The 24,327-nt window shown below is 46.9% G+C and overlaps 2 protein-coding genes across 2 annotated transcripts; both read left to right on the forward strand.

Moving 5' to 3' along the window:
- The first annotated feature begins 4,347 nt into the window (after nt 1–4,347).
- On the forward strand, nt 4,348–5,003 carry LOC142563272 (uncharacterized). The gene has a single exon (XM_075673826.1). The coding sequence runs from the start codon at nt 4,348–4,350 to the stop codon at nt 4,984–4,986; it is 639 nt and encodes a 212-aa protein (XP_075529941.1). The 3' UTR covers nt 4,987–5,003.
- A 15,384-nt stretch (nt 5,004–20,387) lies between these two features.
- On the forward strand, nt 20,388–23,498 carry LOC142563831 (uncharacterized). Its single transcript, XM_075674475.1, has 3 exons — nt 20,388–20,644; nt 21,955–22,545; nt 23,350–23,498. The coding sequence occupies exons 1-2, from the start codon at nt 20,633–20,635 to the stop codon at nt 22,504–22,506; spliced, it is 564 nt and encodes a 187-aa protein (XP_075530590.1). The 5' UTR covers nt 20,388–20,632; the 3' UTR covers nt 22,507–22,545; nt 23,350–23,498.
- Nucleotides 23,499–24,327: the final 829 nt, after the last annotated feature.

Raw genomic sequence — 24,327 nt, forward strand, 5'->3', positions numbered from 1 at the left:
GGCTTAAAGTATTACTAGCGAAGTCGCCCAGCCAATAGCGAAAATCACGTAGAAATTAAAAGCTTTCCGAGTTCGGCCCTACGATTTGCCGTATCTTTGGGCAGCGCGCTTGGAGTTGTCGAATTATTTGGCCTCACTTTGGTAATGTGCTGAGCGCCTTGTTAGTCGGACGGCGCACTGATCCCCCGGGAAATGCATTGGTCCCGCGTTCGATCACCAGACCAGGACGAATTTTCGTTATGCTGCACAGCATTCTTTTTGAGCCGTCCACATGGGTTTTATTCGTGTCTTCTTACTGCCAGTCTGATGAAAGGGAGCATTTTTCTTTCGCGATATTGAAACTCATCCTTGAGCAAGCTAGAACGAAAGTGTGCTCCGTCTTTTCAATTACGGTTGGTTAACTTCAAGAAAGATTGTCATCATTCCCCGGCGCTCGGAGTCAGCACGTTCAGCCAACTGGTGCATAATGAACAGAAACTGGTTACGATGTGCCTTCGTGCAAGGCCTGCTCAACCTAATTTGACCCCAAAATTACGTTTTTTGATACTGCACGTGGTGGGTCTCAAAGTTGTTGGAACACGACTTAACGCTTAGGAAGTTTCGTGAACCTGTTATAAGATTGCCAGCTATGCCGCAGTAGGCGTCACCCGCGTGAGTGAGTAGCCGTAACACCGACTCGTGTAAAGCCCGCTGCCTGTAACATCTTCAGAGGAGGACAGAGCATACGAATTGTACGAGTAAATACGGTAACCGAACAGGGTGCCTCTACATACACGCGGCACGTGATATCGGAGGCAAAGAACCTAGCCTTCCGGCTTTCCCGTAATACATACGTTGTATATTCTGCGTCGTATTTTGTTTGACTGTAGGAGAGGGTCAATTGCTTATGCTGCTGACGATGTCCGAGATACACCGGTATAACCAAGAACGAATACCCCTGGGCTGGGGGAGGTCTGTTTCTTTTTCCTTTATTTTTCCGGGGGGGGGGTAGAGAGGGGGGGGGAATGGCAGGGAAAGGGTTAGCACACGCTACTTGTGGGGCGAAGCTAGAATACAGAACGCGATTTGACCAACCCGCAATGAAAAACAATGCGCGGCGGGCGGCGTTCCAGGGAAGCTACGAACGCGGCGGAAGCGCGGAAAGAGAAATCGACCGCTTGGCTCTTCCGTTGCCTGACGGAGAGCGACGAGCAAACCAATGGCCGAACGCTCTTGTGCTGCCGTTCTTCATTTTCTGCGGTGTTACCGTTACACTTCCTCCTCTCGGCGTGTCGTCTAACTTGAATTCTAGATCGAGATAAGCAGGAGAGGATTGGGCCTCGCGCAGCGCTCCGTTTGCTTATGATTTCGCGCTGTTGCATCGAGGAAGCGTTGCTCGGGCTGGGACTGTCACGGCCGGGACGTCCTCCCTCGCCCTCCCATGTCTGTCCAACACGGAAAGGGAGGACGTCGAAAGCTACGCGCTTCAAGCGAGGGTACACCTGCACGAAATGGAGGCACACCTTGGGCCCTTCCCCTGTGAGGTAAGGAGAAAGGCACCGTGGGGCGGTGCGTTGTCGGTTGGGTATAAAAGCCCGCCTGCCTGAGCGCAGAACACGCTCATCTTCCAAAGTCTCCCGATCGCTTGTTCTCTGAGGTATCAGCCAGTCTTCACCATGAACGCCCTGGTAAGGATCTGCCGATGGGCCACTGCCGGAGTGCCCGAACGCCGCGTTCGATCCAGAAATTTTCTCTGACTGGATCTGTGTGATTGATTTTTTTTACCACCGCTAAGCGTTGCGAATAGGACCCGCGAACGCTGTGAACATTAGAGGCGCGTCTATATATTATTACTGCTTTGAGCATTGAACCTAATAGTATTGCGATTCATGACAGAAATGCAGTCCCTGCTGGGATACGAACCGTAAACATTGTAAAGTGCTCCCACTTTCATTTCGCCTAAAACGCCGTCAGCGCATTGGGCACGCTGTACAGTAAGTGAGAACACCAGTTTCTTTCAACCGCATTTTGAGTTAATGCTTGCACAGGATTGCTTCAACACCAGGAAACCCAGCAGCGCACGTCGCAGCTGCGCTGTAATCGCACAAGTAGGTACACAAATGCCGTATTCATTTATTAATCCGTGCAACCGCCTGTAACTAATTTGAACTTTGCAAACAACCACATTGGGATAGCACCGACTCGTGTATAAAGCGTGCTATGTATGGCAACGTGCTTAACATATACAGCAATAACATTGCTGTTTGCATGGCATCACAGGCCGTTTGAGTGATGTAGCAGAGCTCCAGCTGACCACTGCATAAGTTTTTTTTTTCAAAATTTTTTAACGTTCATTTTATATTTCTTGAGGCCGAGCACTATTACGTCCCGTCCTCCCTGCAGAAAACAATAATCTAAACATGAGTGATACATGGGAACAAAGAAAAAGTAAGATTTTACTGTTACAGCACTATTGGAGCTCTTGAATGCAAAGGAATGATCCAAATCCGTCAGCAAAAACATGGTTCCTTTCAGAAGCGTTTAACATAAATGCTGGATAGCGGCTTTCGTAAAACTGGTAGAGCAGCCCAGCCAAGATTAGCCGCTGATAAACCAGGGATCACAGAATCAAGGAAGGAGTGTTCCCTGAGAGTCAAGAGCTGCGATATGACCTATTATTTGTCTCCCAGGAATACTTCCTGAAGTCGGTTCAAATTGACGGCATCACTTCATATAATTTTGTAATCAATAAGCAATCGCGTAATAGCCACTCGTGCACAATATTCCAAAATGTTATTGATATTACTTGGAGGGTTACAAAGCATCTGTGTGAGCGTAAAGTTGTCTTTACGTTATGAGCTTTGCTTTAGCCGTGCCATCTTTTCAGACCATTTTGGCTAAGGCCACTACAACACTTACTGCGGGAAGGCAGATTTTAGCTAAAACCACGTGAGCATAGAGATAGATGCGGGCTCGGAAGCGTTTACCGCCCCGTTTAACATCTTTATTATTCACACTATTTCAGCGACAATCAGCGCATGTATACTTCTCACAAATTACATTGCATTATTAACCTTAATAGCTTGTTGTCGCTAAACATTGTTTTTAACAGCACAGTGTAATCTAAATAAGAACAACGCGCAGCTCCGATACCAGGAAGAGCTCGGTTGTGTTTTAAAATGCTTGTTCCCGCGCACGTGCTAACATCAAGGATCAAAAGGATTGTAACAAAGCCGGCGTTCGGGACAAGTAGCTTACAGTCAGAGTGAAGCATAAAGTGCGCGAAACTTTGAGCATGAAGTCAAAGATTTTACACCCGGCCTGCACACCAGGAAGCAGTGAAACGAAGCCACCAGCAGAGTAAAGTGCACGCGGAAGTTTTAAACTACTACTCATGCAGCGTAACGTTGCCAATTATTGTAATTTTCACTGAACTTACTTGTTCGAGATGCGTTAAAAGATGACGAGAACTAGAGGAACTACTCCGGATGTCTGTACATCAGCACAGATATACCGTTGAGTATCTCTTCGGTCGTTTGTCTTTCATTGCATCCCGGCCCGACAAAGGCCGCCGAAAGAAAAATGTAGTTTGAGCTGTCACCTTGAGAAGCCGAGCCCGATTTACCAAAAAAAAAAGTGTTTTTAGTAATGCTCTTTGCCATTTGTCAGTCGTATTCCCTAATGTTAGCTCCATCACAAGGTTTCGCTGCAATTTGTTCTTGCGAAGATTGCTGGCTTACGAGCATTTTGTGAATACGGGCTCTGCTCGTCTTGTAGTATACTGCCCAGAGTGGTCCAGCATACGTGAGTAACTATCGCACGTTGGCGACGATCAGCACAAATGTGCGCCAACTGAGAGTCTGCTCTGCATTTAGAGGCTCCAAAAGAAGTTAGCGAGCGCAATTACATCACGTCTACTAAACCGCGCCGAGTTAGCTCCATAAAGGTTTTATCTAAGTGCTTCCCATGCGTCTCCGATCGAGTTCGCTCCGAGTTTTATGGTTCTCAGTAGCATCTCGGAGCTCTTCGCCTGCCATACGGACGTGATTGTAGCCCAGAGTTCCTTCGTGAAACTGTCAGCTTTAGTTATTTGAAATCTTCATCGTCCCTCAACAGTGCAAAGACCAATAGGAGGCAGATGGTGAATTACTCTTTCTGGCGCTTACAGCAGGAATAGCACTAAAATATGCAGCTAAAACAGCAGACGCATGAAATAAAATGCAGATTTATTTACACATTAGCGAGCGTCCGGGAAGAAGGAAATAGGATAGCATGCAATGTAGTAAATCTCACAAAGGTTGGCCCCGAAGTGTTACAAAGTATTCCTAACATTGCGTGCAGAACACCAAGGCAATAAGATAATGATAGATGTGTGCGTCAATATCATCGCAGGTGTGCACCGTCCTACTGAGTGCCCTGGTTGCCAGCGCCTTTGGCGGATTTATCGGAGGCGGCGGAGGTGGTGGTCTGGGTGGTGGTTTGGGTGGTGGATACGTCGGTGGAGGCGGTCTCGGTGGCTACGGCGGAAGCTACGGTGGCGGCTACGGCGGAGGCTACGGCGGAGGGCTCGGAGGCGGCGTTGGTTTCGGAGGCCTGGGTGTCGGCGGCATCGGAGGAGGCGGCGGTAACGTCGGTGTCGGAAGCAGCGTCGTCCTGCTCAGCGGTGGCCGGGCGGGTGCCGGCAGGTCCGTGGCCGGACCGGCGTTCCTGGTCCGCACTGTGCACCACGTCAATCAGGTCAGCGGCGGAGGAGCCGTCGTGGCCCACTCCGGTATCGGAGGCGTCGGCGGAGGCGCCGGCGTTGGAGGTGTCGGTCTCGGCGGCAGCGTCGGAGGTCTCGGAGGCGGATACGGAGGCCTCGGCGGAGGCTACGGCGGCTATGGTGGTTACGGCGCTGGTGGCTACGGTGGTTACGGCGCTGGCGGCTACGGTGGGTACGGCGCTGGTGGCTACGGCGGTGGCAGCGGTGTGGTCGGCAAGGCCTTGCTCATCAAGCACCACAAATGAGATTCAGCTTCTATTATATGCAACATTCTGGTGAGTTATTCCTTCAATAGCGCTTTAAAACAGAACATTATATACATGTGTGCTTTGCTCAATGTGCATTGGTGGGTCCTTGGGTAGAACAGCAGCGCTTCACGTGTGAGGCAAGCGGGTTGTGCTCTTTAGGCAAGATGATAGACAGCTTGATAAAGAAAGTGGCAGAACTACTGGCGGCTTTTTAAATGTAAGTGCATCGGCAAAGTACATCGTTTATCTGCCTAAAGAAATTGCACAAAAACTTAAAAGGACACTCACGTATTGGGCAGTATTTGTACGTCGTTCAGCATTTGAAGGGTAGTAGTAGCATGAGTCGTAAAATAACAATCACTGCGCTTACCAATACACAAACGTGATCACTGCTCGCTTTGAATGATGTCATTTTTGGGGTGAACTATATACGAATGGTAGTTTCCGATGCTTTAACAGAAGTTGTATGCTGCGGTCGATGTAGTATATATATGAAAATCGCGGCTTTCTGTGAAAGATGCTGAAAAGTGCACGTTTGAAGCAAAACGCGAGTAAAATTTCTGCTGTCCGATTTGAGGAATTTCTGTGGAGTAAGTAGTCTAGCACAGGCTTGTAATGAAACATATGAGACAAAACAACCAAACAGAAGGTGAACAGAGTACGGTATTTGCTAGAGGTATGGTCAAATGTGCTACAGAAACGAACGCTTCTCAGTTGTATCTTAGTGTAACGGAATGTCCCCAAAGCACTTTTGAAGTTCTTCCAATTTATTCGTGTCAACCGCTACAGGTTGCGTGAAATGATGCTGACTATTCATATTTATCTGTATTTTCAGAGCAAAGAATCTTCCAGCGAAGGCAGTCCAGCATCGGCCTCTGTGGGAACGCGTCAGCAGCTTACGCCTGCCATCTAAGTCGAAGAAATGACCTCAACAGTGCAAATATAGTTCGTGACTTGTGTAAATATATGTTGGCGAGGGCGTCGCTCCTCGGCACCAAAAGAATCTGTTTTGCATTCTTCATCTTCATCATAAACCTGCACGACACACACGATCTTGCTGTAGACGTTGATTAGCCCTCTGGTGCCGGACAATTGCAAAATATTGTGAGTTTGCCAACAAACACACGATGTCAGTACGCAAACCGCTACATTCCCTGAAACTACCTGATGAAATGGCACGTCTTGTAATAGTTTTTTTTTATATTGTCCTAAGTTTTCAACAATAGAACACAACTCGCCGTACATGCTGCAAACAAAATTAGTTTTCATGAAATTGGAATGTGCCGAGTTGGCACACAAGACTTTATTCCTAATACCGGTCAGATTATGCTGGCTCATACGAACTGCTCTGGCACTCCCGAACTATGCCTACCCATAATGCTGTTTATGTAACGTCGCGTTAAATTTTAGACACATTTTCTTTCTTAGTGTGACATGTAAAACATGGCACTATAAAGCGTCAGGGCCGTTATATGAAATATCTGACGCGTCATGGTACCTAAATGTTTGCTTACACCTGAATGTCGAACTTTCATCTTTCGATGTAAAAGAAAGCTCGTATAAAAGTGGCGGACAAAAGGTTTACAATACATTGCGGCAAATACTACGCTAATTTTGGTTACTAATTTTATGTTATTTTCTTCCTTCCTGATTAGAGCCTAGCGAAAAACATTCGCGAGGATAAATAAGAATATACAGAACCCGTAAACTATGAAGAAAGGTTTATTCTAACATTGTGCGGAATAACAGAGAGAAGGGTGTTATAGCCTAAAGCGAAGACGTGCTCCTTGGGAAGAATATCAGTAAAACCAGCATCATAGTTCCTTTGGGAATAGCACTATATTTTCTTTCGCGGAACAAATTGTCACAGAAAGTAAGCGCTCGATTAAGGAAAGAACGGGATCAGCATATACGCAAGCAAGGTAACTTAAGCCGACACGTACAATTCTCAACTCGGTCCCTGTTGCAACAAAACAGGAGACATCGAACCGCGCTTTATGGTCGTGCCCCAAGTACCAAGATGAAAGGGACGCCGTTCTCTAGAACGCACAAAAGACAGGCCTTCCTCAAACGCGCCTGTAAACACTCTGTCCAGAAAGGTCCTTTACTGCCCGTCAACAAGCATCACGCTCGTTGTTTTGCATTCTTAAGGGACACTGGTCTGCTGGAGGTGTAGTTATTTACACCAGTCGCACAGAAATAGAGGCTCAGTTATAGGCCGCGCTGACGCCGGCACGGCTCAACCGCCCTGCTGCTGCACTCGCACTACCAGCTGTATTTCCCGTTCCCTCACATTGTCACCCCTTATCCTCTTACGCGCACTTGCATGACGACCCTGTCGATAGGCTGCCATTTTCAGATGTGATTGAAGTTTGTCTACACTTCTTTCCCCGACACCTGAACACCATGGGGTTTCGTGCGTGTCCGTAGAATCTTTGTGGCTGAGGGGCCACTCGGACTGTTGATGAGACTTTTCCTCGTGACTGCGCGGCATACCGAAAAACTATTCTTTGAAACGAGAAGCGTATGAAGGCCTGGCACACCAGGCTGTTAATTGCGACAGAGTTTATATGCACACTATCTGTGCGTTCCCATTATCGGCGCCGTCACCGCCGTCGCCGTGCTGTCCCGGTACCGACGGCAAACGTGCGGCCCGCGCTTGAAGGGTTAGGGACTCCTTAGTCGCGAAAGAGGTGCAGCGCGTTTGGCTGAACAAAATACAAATAATAATAATAATAATAATAATAATAATAATAATAATAATAATAATAATAATAATAATAATAATAATTAAATGGTGATTTAGCACTAAATGCGGGAGAAATGCGTTACCATTACGTCGAACCTCCTTGAGGCTCTGAATCTGTGATTTAAACCATGTTCGACGCATAGTAAAGTGCTGTTCGGTCACTCACTAAATAAACGTTCTGCCTCTTCGAGGACCAAAGTGCAACTGATGGTGGTTGCGGGCAGACCACTATCAGTTGCCCTATACATATAGGGTTTTCTAAGCTGTTCCATCTCATCTCTAACACGTGACTGGCTTGTCGCGCTTCACACACATGACTTGCTTTACACTTTGACACTTCTAATGCTAAGGCATTAAAACGGCGAATGGAACGAAACGTGCCTTTGCGCTTTATTCAGTCAATTTTACATGCAGCTGAGCCAGAGCGGCGTTTTTCGTGCTGCTGCTGGCATGAGTTTCGTGCGCGAAAAAAGACGAAACTGGAGCGTTCCTGGCGGGAAATTGTTTACATACCCAACCTCCTTGCGCATACCACACCGTGGTATGCACAAGGAACACCGTAGTCTGAGCAGACCGCAGAACACACGTCAAGCTACAAACACTGCCATTTTTCCTTCTGGCTCATCTTCTGCACCATCTAAGTGTGGCTTCATTCTATAGTTCGACCGAGGAGGTTATCAAACAAAATTGCTGCAGTGAGTGCTTCCATAGCTTCTTACCAGGTGAGGTGAAGCCACCTTATGTCCACCATTAATCTCTCAAAGAGAGCCCCCATAGCTGGAGTCAGCTCACAGCTCAGTGCTGTCGCTCAGGGCTTTTGCCCTGTTCGTGTTAAATAGTTGCTGGAGCGGAAATGATGTCCCGAAGGTGAAGCCATACCGCAGGAAAGATGCCCCTCTTCCCCTTTTAAGCGCCATCATAGGAGCGGCCCAATAAAACATCTTATTTACCTTATGGGAACCAAGCGCTTCTCTCACACTTCCCACCAGTTAATCATACGAGTTAATCATGGCTGGTTTTATCGGACAGATCCTTATCTACGTATATCTCTGTGTTACAGGTTTTAATCGCGAAGTGTGAACATCCTTGCAAATTTTATTGGAGACAACTCATCAATACTAAGAAGAAGTCACTATGTTAGTTGCGAACAACCAGCTTTTATTTTCCAATTAACGTAGTATTACAATAACAGAACCAAATTACTTAATCTGTAAGCGAACATCACCCGAGAAGGCTCTATTTTCGAGCTGAAGGAAGGGCAAACGTCTGCTTCCCTTTGCCTGGTAAGAAGCTACGGGAGCTTTCACACCGGCAAGCTCTTTTTCAACCTCCTTGATTTATGTAACTGAAAGACTCATTGGAGTGCGACTCCAGCGACACCCTGTGGCGGCTTTCCTTACGGCACCGGCGTAGTAAGACGCCTAATAGCAGCCAGGGAGTCGTTTATACCCACGTAGCTTGCTCCGTCGCCGTGCCAAAACGTCACCCGGTGTATTCATAGAAAACTTAAAGGCTACTCTCAGGCAAAAAGTACAGCTAGCTGCTATGCAGTGTTCGTACTGTATCATTCACTTCACGCTGCCGTCATTTTCTGCGCTGATTTCAAATAGGAGTTTCAGCGCAACGCTATATCTTGCTATTCACTGTAATGCTTCTCCCTTCTGGCGAAACCGCCCAATTTTTCGGGAAGCGAGCCTTGCTGTTACTTCGGGTTGTCACTTAGAATAGGAAATGAGACAATATTATTAGTTCGTTTGTTAGGCTTTTGGTCAGGTCGGTGTGACGTGACGCAAGAGAGGTATCCGAGCATGTATACTTGTGATCGGGAATGCGAAAATTACTTTCGAATCAAACGTTACAGCAACTTCGAAGTTACAGCGAAGTTACAGCAGTTGCGTTGTTGATTCATCATCGCGGCGCGTCTTTAGCTCATAATAGAGTGAACTCTCACTTGAATTAACTTCAATGGATCCAGGGAAATCGTTCAGTTAACTGAAAGTTCCCTAAACTGAATACTCACTAGAATATGGAATAGCATAGGGCACAGCAGAGAACGAGTCAATAGTGTGTAATGCATTTTTATGGAGTTATGTACGCCATTATAGGAAAGTGCGTAATACCTACAATAAGTATTACTTATAAGTAATACCTATAATACCGATGCTGCCTATTTCATTTTGGAAAAAAACTCCGTAATTTTCATTGGCACTGGTATTTTTAAAGCGCAAGAAGTTTTTTTGCACTTCCGCTGGCGCAGCTTGTTGGTGAGACACGGAGTCAATCTACTTTCCAAGGCATCCTGCAGCCTCGGCTAGAGTTACATTATTTGAATGTTCATCCGCCCATTGCATTTCCTCGCCACTCTTTTGTTCGGAACGAACACTGGAAACAATTTCAAGATCTGATAGTTCAGCAGAGGTAACGAGCTCCCTGTCCCTGCACACAGTCTTCAAACGGAGTGTTGCTGTCAACATCAACCTGGCGACAGACCTCTGTCCACATCCCGGCGTCGAACATCTCGTCGCGTTGTTCCTCTTGCTCGCTTTCAGAGTACATGGGGAAAAGGCCGGATTTATGCCAGCAGTTTCTAATCGTAGCCAGTGTTACTATCCATCAGGAGCCTCAAGTTCGTTCAACTGAAACGTTCACTATCCAGAAATTTGTTTAACTGAAATACTTTTGCATAGAATGCATAGGAGACCCACCGAGTATATTCTAAAATATCGTTAGTCTGAAATATTCACTAAACCAACGTTAGTACAAGCGAGACTTTACTGTAACGTATTTTCGCTTTCTTCTACTTCTTCCTTTTAACGCGAAATAATTATATGCCCCATGAAGTGGAAACTCTCGCCTCAGGCGTCCAGCGCTATTATCCGATGGTACCGAACCCACGTGACCAAGTGATGACGTCACTTTCCGGGCGCTAGACCTGCTGCGGCTCGCACTGCGAGCGGCCACGTTGAACAATCATGGCGTCGGATGGACGCCGTGGCTCACACCCAAAAGGCGGACCTGGCCTACACCCAGAATTGGATTAATGGTGTGTTACAGTGGATTAATTTAGATTATGTGGATTCACGTGGATTAAATCGGATTCAGGTCGATTAAGGCTGGCACGAATTCGAACAAGGTGGATTAAACTGCCATAAGCTGGAGTCTTAATCCAAAGCTGATAACATAGTCAAGTCTCATGCTTTTGCATTCAAATCACGTAAGCATACTTAAACGAGAAGAAAGGGAGTTAACCGAGGGGCCCGATTTTTATTAGTAATATCATGAGAAGCCAACAAACACTGACACCAAGAACAACATAGGGGAAATTAGTTGTGCTTAATAAATGGAATGAAGAAACGATAAATAATGGAAATTAAAGTGGATGAAAAAACAACTTGCCGCAGGTGGGAACCGAACGCGAAGGTTGTGGGTTCGGGAACCGATCGGGTTGTGGGTTCGGGAACCAATTCGGGAACCGAACCCACAACCTTCGCATGCGAAGGTTGTGGGTTCGGTTCCCACCTGTGGCAAGTTGTTTTTTCATCCACTTTAATTTCCATTATTTATCATTTCTTCATTCCATTTATTAAGCACAACTAATTTCCCCTATGTTGTCCTTGGTGTCAGTGTTTGTTGGCTTCTCATGATATTTGTAAGCATACTTAAGTGACTGGCAACTTTTTTTCACCTTGTAGTGGGAATGGCGGGCGGTTGCCATGTGGGTGGCCCAAGGCAGCGCTGCTGCCTGTTGTTCAAGTTCTATCCGCTAGGTAGCGCTTGCATCTCGACGCCGCCAGAGCCTCAGCAGCCACCGTCGCTACGGACACGTCGACTGCTACCACCGGTGCGCGCATACTGCGAGCTTCGTGTATATGTGGTTCTGACGTCAAAGTATAGGTGACTTTAATTAAAAGGAAATTACGAAGTGTACTATGTTATGAGTGTTGTAAACCTTGTTTTTTTGTTGACTTGCCCTAAGTGCGCACGACACAGAGCGAAGCACCTCACTCGGCTATAACAAAGAGTGCGTCAGATATAGTGTAAATATGGAATGTAAGTTCACAAATGAAGGGATAGGACTGAGCCTTAATGTTTGACAGAGAGTGCGGTGTACTTGTGTGGCCTCTAAGGGTATCGGGCGGTTCTTCTGAGCTACTTATCCGAGCCTTCAAAGTCGGGTGCTCATAATTTTTGCTTCTGGTAGTTGATTTAAGCGAATGAAAGAGTCACCTGAGTGATGCGCATTCATAGGTGTATCTTTATGTAATAAAAATGAAACTGTTTGTAAGAACCTAAAGAAAGGTGAACAAAGAAACGTGACAGCATCTCTTCCTGCTCGTTGGTGACTGGCATCTAAGATGGCGAAGTGATGGTGGATTGCTGCTCACTACGATATTGCTGGTAAAGGCTGCTGCTAACGAAAGCGGAGCCCGTCTTTTGTTATCTCTGGTCCCGTGAGTGCTCAAGGCGCGTCCAACAAGTAGGAATTGCGAGACTTGCGCAAGTTTCGCTACAATGTTTCCTGGGGTATGCGACGAAATACATAACTGAGCCACGTAGCTTTCACGAGAGGCTTCGGTAATCTAATCGTAGGCCTCCTGTTCTGCGAAAGCACCTTTTTTTTAAACCTGTGATTTAGAGCCAATAGGCTGCCGTGCTTTATATGCATAAATGGAGTAACGATGATAAACTTGCAAAGGAAAGTGTTCTTTCACAGTAAATATTGTACTGCGAAAGACCACGAAATCTGACACACGCTGACCTTCATGCTTTGGCACGCGCCAGGAATTCCGATGAATAACTTTTGGGCGCGCCATAAACCAGTCAGCAAACGAATCTGCTAAGGAACTGCAAAAGCTAACGTGTGTTGTGATGACACATCGTGTCGAGTTCACAAAAAAAAGAATAAGGGAAAAAGAAACGCCGGGCCTCTTTATTCAAAAGCACTTTTGTAAGGTCGCTGTCTATACGGGTGTGTCATTACAATAAGAAGCACGGCTTGCTGTTGTGGCCAAGGTAAAACGCGAATGTTAAGAAGCCATTTATGTTGCGGCTAACCGCGTGATGTCTCAATCTCGTAGACGGCCATGATGGTACCGCTGAAAATACTTTGTTCGGATAGTCGGATGGCCTTAATTCGCGACCTATTCCGTAATTTGGACATGGGTGTCTGAGAGTCTTGAATAAACTCAACCTGCTTTATGCAGCACTTTGCCTACTTTATAGCAGTCGTTAAGATAAACATAGCAGTAAGCAGTAGCCGAAGGTTTCGCAGATAACAAACGGCAGCAGCAGTGCACATTTCCAGGGGCCTAAACCATCTGTTTTCGTTGCTTTCTGACAATAGGCATGTCGGCAAACTGCTATGTGGCCTTGGCTTCACAACAGGATGGATTCTGTTGTGATGTTACGGAACAGCTGGGCCGTCGAGGTTTATGGAAGGCGCCTTATATTTCGCCGCATGCGAGGTATGTAAGGCATACATAACAGTGCAGCTGTAAAAAAAACCAGACATTCGAAATGAAAAGCTGCGTTATGTTGTTCCAGCTGAGCATTCTTTTTTTTTTCAAGTATGCTTCAGTGGAGCACCGCTTGTGATGCCTAGCCTACAGTCATTAAATTAAACTTCATGATGAGGTGCAGATAAGTAGAATTTATTGCATCAGAAGCTACCCTATTGGCTGCAAGATTGAAGTGCAAGCTACTGGCGTCATGCAAAATTAGAACAGAGAACAAAATGCGTACAAACAATCTACGCCGCTAGTCAATGTAAGCTAGTAGCCAGGCGTTGCTAGAAATCACTTCGCCTAAACAAAGGAAAGATGCGCTCGAAGATGTATGTTTGTTGCAGTGACCGTGTTTAAACAGCGTTTGTTGCTTCATCACAGAGGACGAAGCCGTTAGCAACACAACTGCTGGGGGAGTATACAGGGGTTATACATCTAATAGGACTCGTCAAATGGATGTCAACTCCAGCGGCACGGGCGTTGGCGTGGAAAGCGGCCATCATGCTCTTCTCGGTCCACCGGAGCCCTCTGCCGCAGTGGCGGCGGAGGAAATGTGCTGCCGCTTTCGCCCAAATGGCGATTCACCGATTGCAATAGCAAGGTTTAGCGTCGCGCTTCCGCTTCTCGGTCGCTGTTCTGACTGGACGCAGGTCCGGCTAACGCGAAATCGACACACGTGGGTGTGCCAAAAAAAACGTCAGGCACGCTCAAAATCTTTACCACGCTATATATATATATATATATATATATATATCACCACCTTTAGTGAAAGAAGAAAACAGGTGTAGGAAGTGGATGGGTGGAGCCCGTAGTCCATGACTCCACTCGCTTGAGTTCTAGTTGCACCTAGCTATCCTCGCTGGCAAGCCAAGTCTCCCACTGCTCCCTTCCAGAAGGTTTAACGGCTATAGTTGCAGCGCATTAATTTTAGGCGGCCAGTTCTGGCAATCCCGCGCAATGTGGGCGAGAGTTTGCCGGCCTCCGCACCAAGGACAGCGAATGCTGTACAGTGTGTGGTGGATGGCACGCTTCAAATAAAGAAAGGCTTGGGCATGTGTGCGTCCGTATTCGGCGCCAGTCGTAAGAATCCCGCCCGGATAGATCAGTGTGTGGTGGAATGTACTTTCGTCGCTCGCGCCGTTGATGCTCAAGGATGTGTCGTGGTCAGAAGAGGTTTCGCCCGAGTGGTCGGCCACTCGGTAGACAAAAGCACGAGCTCCGCCATTGGCTTTCTCATTTCCCTCGAGTCCTGCGCGACCCAGGCACCAGATGATTAAGTTCATGCGCGTTCGGTTGGATTCAATAGGTGAGCGGCGCTGCGTGGTAGCCTCCCGGTGAGGAAGAGTCCACATGTGAGTTGGGAATCTAACAATTGTCGACGATTGCCCCAGGGCGTCCTTAGTTTTAATTGCTAGCGCAATGGCTGAAGCTTCTGCGGTCTTCGCAGATGCGACTCGAGTGGTGGGCAAGTCACAAGCCCTTGATCGGCAGCCGCCCCTACTATTGCGAGTGCGTCCCTGTAAATTCCGCATCGAGCGACATCTGTGTAGACCGTATCTGGGTTTCTAACGAATTGCTGCAGTAACTTGCGATCTCGTGCACTTCTAGAAACCCGGTGGTATTTCGGACTCATGTTTGGGGGGGATTGGTGCTGCTATGATCCTTTTCACGAAGGGCTTTAGAAAAAGATTGCAGTTCTTTTTCCGCACACTGTGGACGAGTGGGGTAATGCGTCTTTCTTTTCATGGAAGCAGGTGCGGCAGTTGCTGCAGTAATGATGAGCACGCCGATCAGCGCGGCTTCCGCCAATACAGGCACGTTGCACTACAACGCGCAGAAGACAAGCGATTGCCACTGGGAAACATGTGCTTAGCTCTTCAGCGTGCTTACACCCGAAGTATTCTGAAGTCAAAAATGACAGAACGATTGAGATACGTCCGAGGTGCTTCCAGAAAAGACAACAGCGGGTCCGCCTATAATATTTGTATGGAAAGTTGAAAGCCGGTTAGAACGTACTTTTAATCATGGCCTATAAAAATTACCTTCAACACACCTGGCCTAAATATTGATTTTTGACCGTTTTGTTTTCGCTGGCAGTGCGTAATTATTGGCTCCGTGTACTTAGAATCAGGTGCACGTTAAAGAACCCCTGGTCGTCGAAATTTTCACGGAGTCCCCCCACTACGGCGTGCTTCTTAACCAAATCGCGGCTTTGGCACCTAAAACCCCACAATTCAGCAATGCCACCTGCGTGGGAACCTCGGAGCTGTCATGACCAGGGCGTCGGTGAGAACACGCAGACGGCATCGGTGACGAATAGTTGTTACAACCGATAACAAACAGACGCTCAGTACTTCAGAAGAGTGGGAGAAGTCGCTTATACAGCTTCCCTTTCTTTGACGTGTGAGTTGCAAGAGACTGGCATATCTGCACAGGACCTTTCCTTTCCTGTTCGAATTTAATATATTAAGTGTACAGGGAAATAAAGCTTGCGCGGAAGCCTTCGAAGGTTTATTGTCGACGCAACCGAATCATCGAGCGAATCTATTATTTGGTCGCGAACGGGCACACTAAAAACAGGATAAGTAAAAGAAAAAGTCACCAGCTATTAACAAGAATAATAAGAAAATACTAGCGTGGGCAAGGCTAACAAAGTTATATGCAAACGCTAATTATAGCTTTAAGAACGCGTGTACTTACGATCGTGGAACGTTTAACACAATATTTGCGATTCAGGTGAATCATCTGCGACACAGAAACATGTTATGTGCGGTAGCGTTTTATTTTATTCTGGCATGAATTTCGGCCGCTTCATGTCACTATGCGATCAGGGAGCTGAACTGCGTAAAGTTAATTCGCATGGAAAGAACGAGTTCCACATTGTTAATCTTCGACCGAGGGTACGCATTGATGGCGGCAATAACGCAGTGGGATTTCAGTGGATCCATTTCTGAGTAATCTTCACATCCGCTCAGGCCTTCAGTAATCCACGAGTCACATCATCTGAATGTTTCGACGTGCTTCTCGTGGGCATTGCAACGTGCACCAGTGTTTCCCATGCATGCCAAATTTGCAGCGAAGGATAGCAACAAAACATCTAAGCGCAGTGGAAGCCCATCCACACCCTATCAGTAGCCTCTAACGTGCCCGCAGCCATCTTGAATAAGTAACTGAAAAAAAAAGAAACGTTTCTGGAATTTTATACTTAAGTAAGGATGACCAGATTGAATAAGTTGAATGCGAAAGTAACAAAAAAAGATAAGCACGTGCCAAATACCTGACGGCCCTCTACAACCGAGGCAAGTCTCCTTCAGAAGCTGTAACTTCCATAAAAAGTTGAATGTTCGGAGAATACAGCTCCCATATTCTCAACTGTGGCGTCCACAGCACACTGATTCGCTCTTCATTTGATTTTGCACGTCGCTTCGCAGTTCCAAAGAGAGTGACAGTATATCATTCATATCCCAGAAGTTGCCGTAACCTAAAACCGAGTCAATCTTTTCCCTATTTCGTAACATTTTCTCAAATATTTCTGTCCTTAAATATGACTTGCGCATTCGTCCGTCTCACAATTCACCTTGCGGCGTTCGTCAAATGTAGGTGCAGGTGCCATCATGCAGCACAAATGATTACTTTATTTCATTCGTGTCATGGACTCCGGACGACTGGAAGCTCGTTCCGGCCTGCATCGCTGTCAGCTAGTATAGCCTACCGATTTCAGGTAGGTTGAAATTAGCGGCAACGAGGGCATGTAAATAAATAACTAAACATACAACTAAAACCACGCACATTGATTTATTCTCGTGGCCCTAAATCACACACTTTTTCGTTGATAACTTATATTTGCTGTTTGCGTGCCGCAATCGTGAATTTTGTCCTGTTGTCGTGGTGGTCAAGAAGCCCGTGGCCCAACGCATATCACGAAACTAACCGTTTATAAGGCTAACCCATAGCGGACCTGTGCCAAGTCAAACAAGTCACACTCAGCGCAATGACAGCGGCGACCGCACTCGTCCATGGTAGAAAATGTTATCTGCGGATGATATGCGTGCACTATTTGTACGTGACTCACTGGACGTTCCGATTACACGCAATCTGATTGCACAAGGCTCGGCAAAAATATGTGCAACAGATGGAACCAGCGATAACATTAAAGAAACTGCCAATACAGAAAGGCGCGTCCGGACCCGAGTGATAACTTTTGTTAGCCGGTGAAATGCGGTCACCGGACGAACAGAGACAAGTAGGTGCGTCGCTATATCGAGCATCCATATTGGCTGGCACTTGCTCTTGCAAACGATTCCATCTCAAAACTTGTCTTTTGTGTGTGTGCGAATATGGGCGCGCCTAGTTCTCAGGTAATGATCCGTGGAGTAAGCACGAGCATTCGCCGCCACTAGGCGTTGCTTCCTCAAAGGCTTTGCTTCTTTGCTCAGACCAGTCGCGTCTCACACCACGCCACCAACTAATAATAACTAGCGACTGCACGCTGCCTTTGCATTTGTCATGAGTGGCGTATTTTTTGTTTAAAGTTGTCCTTAAGTATTTTGTGGAAGACACACGTAAATTTTAAAAATATATACATTGACGATAAAGGGAACCTTGCCGAACACCTAAAAATGGTAGGTCTTCGAGGCGAAAGCGGGGAAATGGCTGTAAACACACTCAAAATTCAGGTTCCACGGGAATGACGTGGAAAAAGAAGTTACTACCGTTTTATTCAGACACACGCAATGTACCGGTAAACTGAGTGTCACGAATATAGATATCTTAGGCCACAATTCGCTGACAACTGGATGCGCCTTGCCGAATACATTTACGGAAGCACACACTCACAAAAAAAAAAAAAAAAGGCGGTGCGTACTGCGGTGGAGACTGAGTGCCGCGAAACCAGAAATCATGCTGTTGGCGTGCAGAGGAACTGTAAGGCAGGTGCTTGAGTATGCATCCTTTATGTCGCAGCCCATGTGCACGGAAATATAACATCAATTGTAAGCGCCTCCCGAACAGGGACTCGGCTTGTTATTTATTCGTGCCGTAGAGATTAGCCGGTATCAAATAGGAGGAAAATGGCCGGAGTTAAAGCTGTAGGTCAGGGATGCAGCATGACAGTCTGAAGCTATTTTGTCAGATATGCAGTCACAATTCATAAGCGGAAATTTCAACATAAGTTTACTATGGACTCAGCGCAATGATGTAAAGCAAGCCAAGCACATCGCAACTTTGTATACAGAACAGAATTTTTTATAAGTTTAGTTTATTTGTGGATACGTGATGTCGTAAAGACTATTACTGTAAAACAATTAGAATATTATTGGGGATCAATATTATTTGTAATTAGCAAGTGACATCATTCACGAAAGAATTCCTCAACATGCTGGCTCCTATAATATTGTTGTGTGAATGATCTTGCTAGCTTATTTTCACTATGTTGTTTTTTAGCAGTTTCTTTGCGTTTTATGTTGTCGCTATTACTTTAATTCTTTGGCACAAGCTTTTTTAGATATAAGACTTTATTTTCATACATGAGATTGTGCCCCTTATCAGGCTTGCCTAAAGCACTAAATAAATATATAACTAAATAAATAAAGAAAATCTGCATGGGTTAAAAGCTCTAACCTTCACAAATGAGCGGAACTTCAGCTTTGCACGAGGCTGACTAGCAGGCCTACTGTGTTTCACATCCTTTTCATCGGAGGGCCCAGTAGTGAGGAATAAAGCTTGAGATGCTTAGCGATGGCTAGCAAGACTGCACAGAGCTATACAAAAGCGGTCGCACTGTTAGGATAGTACAGCGAGTGCTCAGCCAGCGACAGAAGGTGATGATCCAGATTAGAAACACTTCCTCAAGCCGTACGCGACAATGTGCCCAATGCAATTCCCACAGTCAGCGATCGTAATTAGCGCCTCTGGGCAGCCACCGCATGTCGTTGTGTTGCTCTCAGCTGTAAGCGTATGCAATCAGACAGCACGTACTAACGGCATAAATTTGAAAGATTGGCTTAATTGAAACTCCAACGCGTACATTATCGCGGCTACTCCATGCTTGAAGAAAAGGCCGTAGGGCGATTACACATTGCACTTTTATGCATTGACTCGAGGTAGGTGTTTTGTTCAGTTATTTCCTGACCAGAGAAGAAACGTAAGTACCGCTGTCCAGTACAAGAAGTTTTCAGACGCTCCTGCATAATGTACAGAATCTGGAGGCCTACCCAGCAAAATGGCTGAGTTACAAAATGCCACATTTCATTGCGTGGGACGTCGTCTAGAAGCCGAACTTTGTAAAATTTGTTTCTGCTTAAAAGAAAAGCCTGAAAAAGAAAGACAGAACATCTCAGTGCTACGACATGAAGCTCCCTTTGCCAGCTACTCTCAATGAGTACCTCTTCTCTGTATACATTTTAGCTCTAAGGAATTCCAATGCCGAAATTTAAGCGATATAGAGAAGCACATTTCGCTTACACTGTCCGGGCTACTATGCACTGTGTATTGTCTCGATAAACGGCCTCGGTCGCGCCGATACCCTCAATTCCACTAAGGAAACCTAACTAAACAATCCGATGTGGTCGCGACCATCGCGCGAAGCGCCGGACTCTGATGTAACCTGAAACCGAGTGGAATCGCCGTTCCCCACGTTGCGTGCGCAGCCCAAAGGGTTTTTTCCTCGATTCTCCGACGCGTTCAATTGCTCATGCCGCCGACACCATCAGTACAAGCGCTCGCGCCGTAATGCCGTTGTTTCGTACAGCCCGGCTCCCGCAGCCCGTAAGTATGAGAAAGCGTAATCCATTCAACATAACGAAACAAGATAAAATTGACAAACGGCTAGCGCTCGAGACGATTTATGTGGGCTCCTTTAGTTGAGAAAGCAAAAGTGACCGCGTGCCAGCGAACCGGGACGCCGACCGAGCGCATCGGTAGCTTCACAAATACTCTGTTGCGTGCCGGTTCCTTTGTTCTTTTTCTTTATTTTATCTCATCGGCCGCATTGGCGCCGCGCTTTCTCAATCTTGCGCCCAGTGTTTTAGATGTAGATAAGAGAGAACGGGGTGCGTCGCACAGCACTTTGGTGTGCTGGCCGGAGAGAGGGCGCACTTTCGCCGACTGATGAAGCCTGCCACGGGGGATGGTCCCAGTGGTTAGCCTTTTGTTGCTCTTGTTCGCCATCCCGGAAGGAGAGGTCCCGTCACCGGAAGCTGCGCGGCTCCTCCGGGGTTGGGCTAAACGGTGTGCCGGCGCACCCCTGGCCTCTTCTGTGACGTAAGAACAAAGGAGTCACGTGTGTAGGTCTGGTCTGGTATATAAGCGCCTCGCTGGCAGTGAGCAGGCACAAAAGCTTTCCGAGGCGCTTCAGTCGTTCGTGCTCAGGTTAGACCAAGCTCAAGTCGCCATGAACGGCCTGGTAAGCTACCGGCGGTGGAATAATACTGGATGCAGCAGTGGTTTGCGGTTGTTCCGAGTACGGGGACATTTCATTGATTCGCCTGTTGTGATCTTATGTTGCGCTAGTTTATAACATTAACAGCTTAGGTTGAAAGGAAGCTCACAGAGTGTGCATACGGATGGAAAGTAGATTATAGACTGAATAGGCAGGCACGGGGCAAAAGAAGCAAGAGATGTGAGGTTTTACCTGGTAAATTTTGCAATATCATCATTGAAGGCGTTTGCTACTATACCACTTCATTCAATCCCAAGCTTTACTGTTGTGCTCCTCACCCAATATAGAAGGGAGGCGCTCGCCCCATCCAACGGGTGCGTTAGCAACATGATATCAGCAAACATGCACATCGCTGTAGAGTGCTGCGGGAGCAAAGATTGCCTTTCGCTTTAGGTATGTCTGCTAGACCCATAATTGCTATACTCGGCCACTTAAAGTGCCAACGCCATCATTGTAGTCAAAGTGGCACAGTCTGGCACCGTCGCAGTGGCGCGAAGGTGGCGTTGCAGTTTCACCTAGCGGCTGCGAGAACAGACTCGTTCTGCTTACAGCCGGGCACCAAGCAGTTGTGGGCTTCACCGAGAGGTAGAGTGCCCGTACATGGCGCTGTGTAGTAAACTTAACGCGCCAACTCTATATGTCGTGGTTGCTTTGTATATATTCGCGGAATGAAAAGTGCGTGAACTCTTTTTTTTATTTACTTGAATGCACCTTGGATGAGCATTTATAATCAGAAGCGATACACAGTTATTGACCCCACATGTTGTAGAACTGTTTTGAAGGTATCGCCCAACCGTAGCAATCACTGCGAGAAAGAAAACAACTTGCTTCTTCTGAAGCCACATATCTATTGCTAAGTACACAAGCTTTGGAGGGCCACCGGAAGGAATACGTTACCCGGTTAGATTGAAGAAACAGAAGTTTCAACGGCAATCTCAATAGGCCTACATTCGTAAAGGAAAACGTAGATTAACATTTTGGAGTTAGGAATCGGTCAGCAGTTATAAAATGATTGTAGAAAGCCAACGGCATACGGCGAAGAGCGGAGTTGCAAGGTTCAATATAGTGTCGAGGACGTGCTCTTTTCGTTGGTGGTCAGGAAGTTCCTCGTTACACTTTTCAGATCATTTTCTTTTTTTCCTGAATGTACCAGAAATCATCTCTCAGATATCTCATATCTGATCTCAAACGCCAAAGAAACAAGGAACCCATTGTAAACAGTACGCAGTACTATCTCATGAAGTAAGGCGCACCATCTTCGTGTCCGACTGCAGGTGTTGACTGTTGTGTTGAGTGGCCTGGTAGGCAGCGCCCTTAGTGGATTCATCGGCGGAGGCCGCGGAGGCGGCGTCGGAGGTGGTCTCGGCGGAGGCGTTGGCGGCGGTGGTCTCGGAGGTTACGGCGGAGGTCTCGGTGCCGGTGGTCTTGGAGGCGGTCTAGGAGGTGCAGGCCTTGGAGGCGGTGGAGGAGCTGTCGGTCTTGGCAGCAGCGTCGTTTTGCTCAATGGCGGCCGGGCAGGTGCCAGCAAAGCCGTGGCCGGGCCGGCGTTCCTCGTTCGCACGGTGCACCACGTGTCTCAAGTTCATGGCGGCGGAGCCATCGTTGCGCACTCTGGTCTCGGAGGCGTCGGTGGAGGCGTCGGCGGGGGCGCTGGGATTGGAGGCGCCGGACTTGTCGGTGGTGGCGCCGGTGGTCTAGGTGGAGGCGCCGGCTACGGTGGCGCGGGATACGGAGCCGGAGGTCTCGGTGGAGGATACGGTGGGGGCTACGGCGCCGGTGGCGGGGGAGTGGTCGGCAAGCTCGTGCTTGTGAAGCATCACAAATGAGCTCTGCAACCTGCATCCTTTATATTTAAGCACTGGCAGGTAAGCATCGTTTATCAGCCTTCTTTATTGGTCGTACCTTATAGTAATAATGAACAGATCTGCTATAGTGTATGCAGTGTATGGACGTCGCATTGGAGGAAAGCCTATTTTATCAAGGCACATTTCTCACTTCAGAGAGCCTTTTTTGCAAAAATATGCTGCGCCCCTAGCAGGCAAACTTCATTACTTGTAAATACAGGGGTGCCTTTTCATGGATAATTCAGTCCTATCCACTCATATAGCCTCAACGACGTATCTTTTCTCCCGAATGCCTGGTCCTTGCACTAAACTATAGTTTTAGGCTCGACATTAATAGTGTTGACTCCGGCTCATTTATATTCGGTCGTTGCGCTTACTGAACAAGTACTCAAACGCAATTTGGCCGTCAGTGGAGTACAATCTGTTTGAAGGTACTTTAGTTTACCGTCATGTAAATGTTCTTTAAGAAAAGAAATTACGGGGTTATGCTTCCCAAAACCAGGATCTTAGTACGAGGCACGATGTAGTGGGGTACTCAAGAAATTTGGACCACCTGCGGTTCTTGAATGTTCACCTCAATCTAAGTACATGGGTATTTTCGCATTTCACCCCCATCGAAATGCGGCCACTGTGGCCGGGATTCTCTCCGGCGACCTCGTGCTTAGCAGCTCAACACCATAGCCATTAATCAACCACGGCGGGTGGTGCTCTATAAGAAACACGAGAAAAATATCCGCCTGCTTGGAATATTATTAAGCATAAAACTTTTCGAGAGTAAGATTTGAATTCGCCTAATATGTGTGTGATAATCCTTCTTCATTTCAGGAATAAGCGAAGCCACCTGAGTACTGCACCGTCCGCCTCCGCTGAAGAGCATCAACAACATCAGCTCATTCACCTCAGTTGACTCAATGACGGAATCTGTATATTGCGCTGCGAACTGGTGTGAATATATGCTGACCGGGAACTCGTTTCCCGATTCCGAAATGTGTGTGATTTACTCCAAATGCTGTCTGACTGCCTCACGCAAACATTTCTTGTGCATAGCTTGATGGCGGCCAGGTTTTGGAACCTTAGCAGGGGAGTTATTATCGATATTACGCGAGAGACTGAGAAGAGGAGAAGGAGGAGGAGGGGGAGAAATGCAATAGAGAAGGCACGTACTTAAGCCAGAAAACCGTCTGGCTGGTGGCCCTACTCGGGGGTTCGCGAAAAGAGATATAGTAAGATGAGATCTACAGAGAGGAATGAAAGACGCGGTGAATTTGCGCAAGCTCGCGGAAGGCACCAATAAAACAAAGGCGTTCCCACAGGGAAATCTCCCTAAAGAAAGAAAAAAGTGCCTTCACAGCCTTGTGGTCCAGTGAGCAATGGGGAAAGTGTGCGAATAGCACCAGTAAGGGCACAGAGGATGTATAAAAAGGAGTGGAGCCGGGGATAGTTCTGTATAGTTAACCTGCAAGAATGGTATAGCTAAGGGCTAGAAAGAGAGAAAGAAGACAGGACGATAAAGGATGTAAAGCTCAATGTATACAATCAATCGCGCGGAGGCAGCGTTGTCAGTCTGTGCCGTTTAGGCCCGTAGACATTAGGAACCCGAACAGCACAGTTTAGAGCCTGCTTAGCGGACACGTTGTGATATTTTTAATTCATATATATATATATATATATATATATATATATATATATATATATGTATATATAGTCATATCATATGAAGCCAACAAACACTGACACCAAGGACAACATAAGGGAAATTACTTGTGCTTAATAAAGGAAATAATGAAACGATAAATATAAAGG

Source organism: Dermacentor variabilis, chromosome 11 (assembly GCF_050947875.1).
Source record: "Dermacentor variabilis isolate Ectoservices chromosome 11, ASM5094787v1, whole genome shotgun sequence".
NCBI classification, from domain to species: domain Eukaryota; kingdom Metazoa; phylum Arthropoda; class Arachnida; order Ixodida; family Ixodidae; genus Dermacentor; species Dermacentor variabilis.